This window comes from Mus caroli, chromosome 18 (assembly GCF_900094665.2).
Source record: "Mus caroli chromosome 18, CAROLI_EIJ_v1.1, whole genome shotgun sequence".
Lineage (NCBI taxonomy): Eukaryota > Metazoa > Chordata > Mammalia > Rodentia > Muridae > Mus > Mus caroli.
In genome coordinates, this window is record NC_034587.1 from 78,406,899 (window position 1) to 78,412,452 (window position 5,554).

Genomic DNA, 5,554 nt, shown 5'->3' on the forward strand with positions numbered 1-5,554 from the left:
TTTCTTCCCAGGTCCCTCTCTCTCCACCTCCCACAAAAAGCTGTGCTTAAGGTTGAAAACTAACAAGTGTATTATTGTCTAGAATATAAAAGCAGTATTCAAAAATCAACAAGAAAATGAGAAAAAAAAGGGGGGGGATAGGAGAAAAAAAAGGAAATCCAAATACATACAAACTATACAGAAATAGCCAGCCTCATAAACAGTTAATACATAACCAGGGGATATAGTCTTGAACATTGGGTTTATTTGTTTTCCACCATAAAGTGAAAGTTCCTAGGCACTTCGAGAGAGAACACAAAACTCAATGACTGAATTACATCTCCATCCACAAATATGCCATTTTAAATTTTTTAATTGTATTTAAATTTTAAAATACTAAATAATTCCAGTATTCTCATGGTCTTGGAACCCGACCAATGTACACAATCGTTCTACTCCCTCCCAACTTCACTGCCTGGTACTGTTTTTGTTTGTTTGTTTGTTTGTTTGTTTTTGTTTTTGTTTTTTGGCTCTATGTCTGTCTCTGTGTCTCTATGTCAGCACACAAGGGAAAGGCTAGAGAACCCAAAATGATAATCTGTTGTATACATACTTATGAACAAATGGGCCTTCTAGAACTCTAGACAGCCAGAGGCAAACACATTAATGACAAAAACCTGAGCATTCACTTAGCATGGAAGAAACCACAGTCACGCTGTTTGGTTTTGATTTTTTTTTTCCTTTTTCTTTTTATTATCTTTAATCCTGCTTTTGACAGTCCAGTCTTTATCCCCTTCTTTGTTCCCAGCACGCCCCTCCCCCACAGTTCCTCATCCCATTCCTCCCTCCCACTGTCACCAAGAGATGGTATCCCCACTCCCCACCAGCACACCCCATCCCACCAGGCCTCCCCACTCTCTGGGGTCTCAAGTCTCTACGGGGTTAGGTGCATCTTCCCTCACAGAGGCTAGACCAGGCCATCCTCGGCTGTATATGTCAGCTTTAGTTGCCAGAGGCCTATCTACCCCTTCCTCGGCTTCTTGCCTTCCTGGCCCAGTTCCTTGGGGTGACTGCTCTCCCAGGGTCTTTTAGAACCGCCATGCTGTTTTGCTTCTGCCAAGAACTTGTCCAAACCAAAAGGATCCTGCTCAAATTTTACTGGTCCTTCTCGGCCTGTCTGTCTACTGTCTGAACCAGAGAACGCCTTCCCGGGAACGAATCTGTTGGTCTTCAACCTGGTCCGGAGGTCATCAGCGTCCATGTCCCTGTCCAGACCTTTACTGGGCCTGTAGATACTCTGAGCCGCATCTTTGCCACCTCTCGAGGCCTGATCATAAACATTGTAAATTCTGTCTTCTCCACCTGCAAACCCACTGTCCATACCCTTGGATTGGTCGAAGAGCCTTTGGTCATACTGGACTTCATTGGAGGTTCCGGAATTGACCACACCAAGAGCAATGACTTCACTGATATCTCGAATTTCATTTCTCCGTGGCTTTGACCTCTTCTGGGGCGCTGCCCTGGAAAGGTTCCGGTCCCGCTGCCTCTCTTTCTGCCTGTCATGGCGGACTTGATCCCTTTCTCGGGCCTCTCCGTCCTCTTTTTTCCCATGGGGTTTCATCCCGGCTCTCCTCTCCCTGGCTCGCTGGGCCATTTCTCGAAGCTTCTCTTCGTGTTTCTCTTTTTCTCTTTGAGCCTTCTTTTTCTCCAATTGGGCTCGCATTTGCACATTTTCACGAGCCTTGCGCTCAGCAAGGTATACCACTTCTGCCAGTCTGGCAAACTTTCCATTTACAGGTGTAGGCTGCAACCCTCCTCCATCAGCAGCCACCTGTTTCTCCAATGGGACCGTATAACCCTTCGAGTTCTTCCAGTTGGGTATACAAGGCGGGATCTTCCACTCCTGCTGTTCTTTAACAGTCGTCTTCCGCGTGGGAGAGTGCATGACAGGTGCCGGAGGAGAAGGTGGTCCACGAGGAATTTTCATACTCATCTGGAATCTTGGAGGCTCCACTGGGTCTTTCTGCATTTCTGAGATCCGCACGACACTCTGTTTAGCTCCAGAACTGAACGCTCCTCCTTGCTGAGATGGCGTGTAGCGCACATACTGAGCAGGAGCCAGCTTGTCACCTATGTGAAATGGCATGGCGGCGGCAGCCTTTGATATTATCTTCTGCAAGACCACCCTTGTCTTCTCTGTGATCTCTGTAATGGTCTCTTCACCTGGCCTTCGCAGGTCTGGGCCGTCTGCATCCAGAACCTCCTTTGGAGCCAGGTCAGTGTGTTCGCTGTAAATGACCTTGTCTTTGGACGCTCCATGTAGAACGATGGCATCACATTTAAGGTTCCCTTCAGGATCCAACTGAATGGCCAGTGCATTCGACATTTTGTTTCTTTGCCCCACGTCCAGAGGATACTGGACCGCGTGGATTTCTGGGAAAGCATCTCCATCTCCAAAATCCTCTAGCGATTGTGGAATCCTCAATGTGTGGAATCCCCAATGTGTGGAATCCAGCTTTTCCTGAACCCATATCCTGGAGGCTCTCTTCGACAGGAGACCAGCGAGGAGGTCTGCTGTGATCTTGCCCGTTCTTCAGCTTCCAGCTGCTTCTGTGGTGACTGAGTAGGCTCAGGTAAAAATATGGCGAGCACCATCTTCTCTGAAAGAGGACTGACACGGGGACGAGGATTCTTTCTCTCTCAGATAAGCTTTTTCTGAATACCCTGGCTGCCCTGGGACTCTTTCTGTAGACCGAGGCTGTCCAAGATCTGATACCCACTTGCGTCTACTTCCCAACTGAAAGGCAGCAAGGAGAGACTACCACTGTGCCTCACTTTGGGCAGAGTGTGCCTATAAATGTGTCTCTTCAAAGCCCCGCCTCCACAGGGACACACCTCCTCCAACAAGGCCACACCTCCTAAGAGTACCACACCCTGGGCCAAGCATAATCCCATCACCACACCAATAAAACAAACAAAAGGACAACTGTTTTTCCTTATTATGTTACTTTTTATTAATCATTCCAATCGCTTACACCTCAAATGACATCCCCACCAGCACTCCTTCTGGGTTACCCCTCCATACCATCAACCCCATCTCACCCACCCTCTCCCCTCTCTCCTTTGCCTCTATGACTGTGCTACCATACCCACACACCTACACTCTCCCTCCCACCCCTCCAGCATCCCCCTATGCTGAGCCATCAAGTCTTCCCCGGACCAAGGGCCTCCCCTCCCATTGATGTCAGATAAGGCCATCCCCCTGCTACCTATGTATCTGGAGCCATGGATCCCCCAAGATGCTATTTTTAAAGTTTTACTTATTTCTTAAATCTGAGGATATTATATAATTCCATCCTTCTCCCTCTACCCTTCCAACCTATCCAATGAACACCGCTCTTTTTACTCCCTCCCAACTTCACTGCCTCTTATTCTTTTTATTCTCTCTCTCTCTCTCTCTCTCTCTCTCTCTCTCTCTCTCTCTCTCTCTCTCTCTCTCTCACACACACACACACACACACACACACACACACACACACACACACACACACCCTAGCACAGAATACAATGCTCATTTCTAGGGAAGATGAATTCCTGAGTACTTGTGAATTCAACACAGAGTCGATGATCAGGGAGATCAGCTGGGACTTCCTGGGAGAGCTGTGTCACTGAGCTGTCTAGAAGACAGCCACATCCTTCTGGCCAACAGGCTCTGCTGGGAAAACTTCACCAAGCTGCACAGGTGGGAAAGACTAGAGGCAAGGGGCTCATCTCAGAGGTTTTTCCATGTACCCTGCGAAACTTTTGTCTGTTAGTGGGGCAACTCTTTCCCAAAATAGTAAGAGGAGTTAGAATTCTAGAGCTGTAATCAGGAGGTTAAGTCATTATTCCTCATTGATATTGAATCCAAACTTTCTCAAATTGTTCGTTGAGGTAGTTTTTATTTGCCATCTGAGAAATAAAACCCAATTCTCCAAATTTAAGTTTCAATTAAAATTTATCTTAATTATTCAGAGCTTGTGTGAATTATTTTTGCAGTTGTCTCTTGTTGGTCAGAGACTTTGTCATGACCGACATGATAGAGAACACAAAATATTCATCTGTTGGATACCTGCTTATGGACAAATGGGCTTTCCAGAACTCTAGACAGCCAGAGGCAAACACATTAATGACAAAAACCTGAGCATTCACTTAGCATGGAAGAAGATACGTTCAGGCTGTTTGGTTTGGTTTGGTTTTTCCTTTTTATTATTTTTAACCATGTTTTTGACAGTCCAGTCTTTATCCCCTTCTTTGTTTCCAGCACACCCCTCCCCCACAGTTCCTCATCCCATTCCTCCCTCCCACTGTCACCAAGAGATGGTATCCCCACCCCCCACCAGCACACCCCACCCCAGCAGGCCTCCCCACTCTCCGGGGTCTCAAGTCTCGCCGGGGTTAGGTGCATCTTCCCTCACAGAGGCTAGACCAGGCCATCCTCGGCTGTATATGTCAGCTTTAGTTTCCAGAGGCCTATCTACCCCTTCCTCGGCTTCTTGCCTTCATGCCCCTCTTCCCTGGGGTGACTGCTCTCCCAGGGTCTTTTAGAACCGCCATGCTGTTTTGCTTCTGTCAAAAACTTGTCCAAACCAAAAGGATCCTGCTCAAAGTGAACTGGTCCTTCTCGGCCTGTCTGTCTACTGTCTGAACCAGAGAACGCCTTCTCGGGAATGAATCTGTTGTCTCCAGATGTCCTATGTTCTGGCCCAAGGAAAGGGCTATACTAAAGCCCTTCAAATGTGCTGGTGCCCCCTCAACAATTTACAGCTCATAGGATTAGTGAAGGGCATGCCATCTGGGCCTTCCCATTTTGGAGGATTAGGTTTTGCACAGCGTACCTACTCTAACACTGTGGATTCCCCAAACTTTCATCAGTACTAAGCCAAGAGATATCAAGGCATCTCTAACTCCCCTTCATTGGTCCATTTTTTGATAAATACTTCAGCCAACAATTCAAACAAACTATTGACACCTCTTCAATTCTGAGAGCTTTTTTCATTAAACCTAGACTCTACTCAGTGGGCTCATATCAAAAAACTCAGTTCGATCCAGTTTTATGTTCCTTCCATCATTATCCTATACCCTCAAACCCATTTCTATACATCAGCCCCCGACTTCTACTTGAATATGTTGACTTTTAATATTTACTGTATAATGCATTAATCTAATCCTCTCATGGACTACACTTCCTATCGCCCCTTTAGGAGCCTGCTTAGCCTTAAGTCTGGTTTTAAGTCTACAACAGTATTTCTTTCAACCTTCCTGCGTGCAACCCTTTAATACAGTTTCTCATGGGATAGTGACCCCCAAGCATGAAATTATTTTGTTGCTACTTCATAACTGTAATCCCGCTACTCTTATAAATTATAATATAAATATCTGATATACAGGATATCTGATATGCCATTCCCAAGGGGCTTGTGACCCATAGGTTGAAAACCACTGGTCTAGAAGAAACTATTGGTAGGCCCTGAGGATCATCACTGTTATTTTGCCTGCCTCCTTCAGAGAAAGCCACTGCTGGCTTCCCAGGTAA

The 5,554-nt window shown here is 46.4% G+C and overlaps 1 protein-coding gene across 1 annotated transcript; it reads right to left on the reverse strand.

The window, feature by feature from the left end:
* Nucleotides 1-1,000: 1,000 nt before the first annotated feature.
* LOC110284569 (SNW domain-containing protein 1-like) lies at nt 1,001-2,634 on the reverse strand. The gene is made up of 2 exons (XM_021150328.1): nt 2,480-2,634; nt 1,001-2,447 (listed from the first exon to the last, which is right to left on the reverse strand). The coding sequence occupies exons 1-2, from the start codon at nt 2,632-2,634 to the stop codon at nt 1,001-1,003; spliced, it is 1,602 nt and encodes a 533-aa protein (XP_021005987.1).
* Between the last annotated feature and the right edge of the window lie 2,920 nt (nt 2,635-5,554).

Coding starts and splice junctions, on each gene's coding strand:
- LOC110284569 (XM_021150328.1), bottom strand. CDS start 2,634: ATGGTGCTCGCCATATTTTTACCTGAGCCTACTCAGTCACCACAGAAG. Junction 2,448..2,479: donor AAAAGCTGGATTCCACACAT/TGGGGATTCCAC, acceptor GATTCCACAATC/GCTAGAGGATTTTGGAGATG.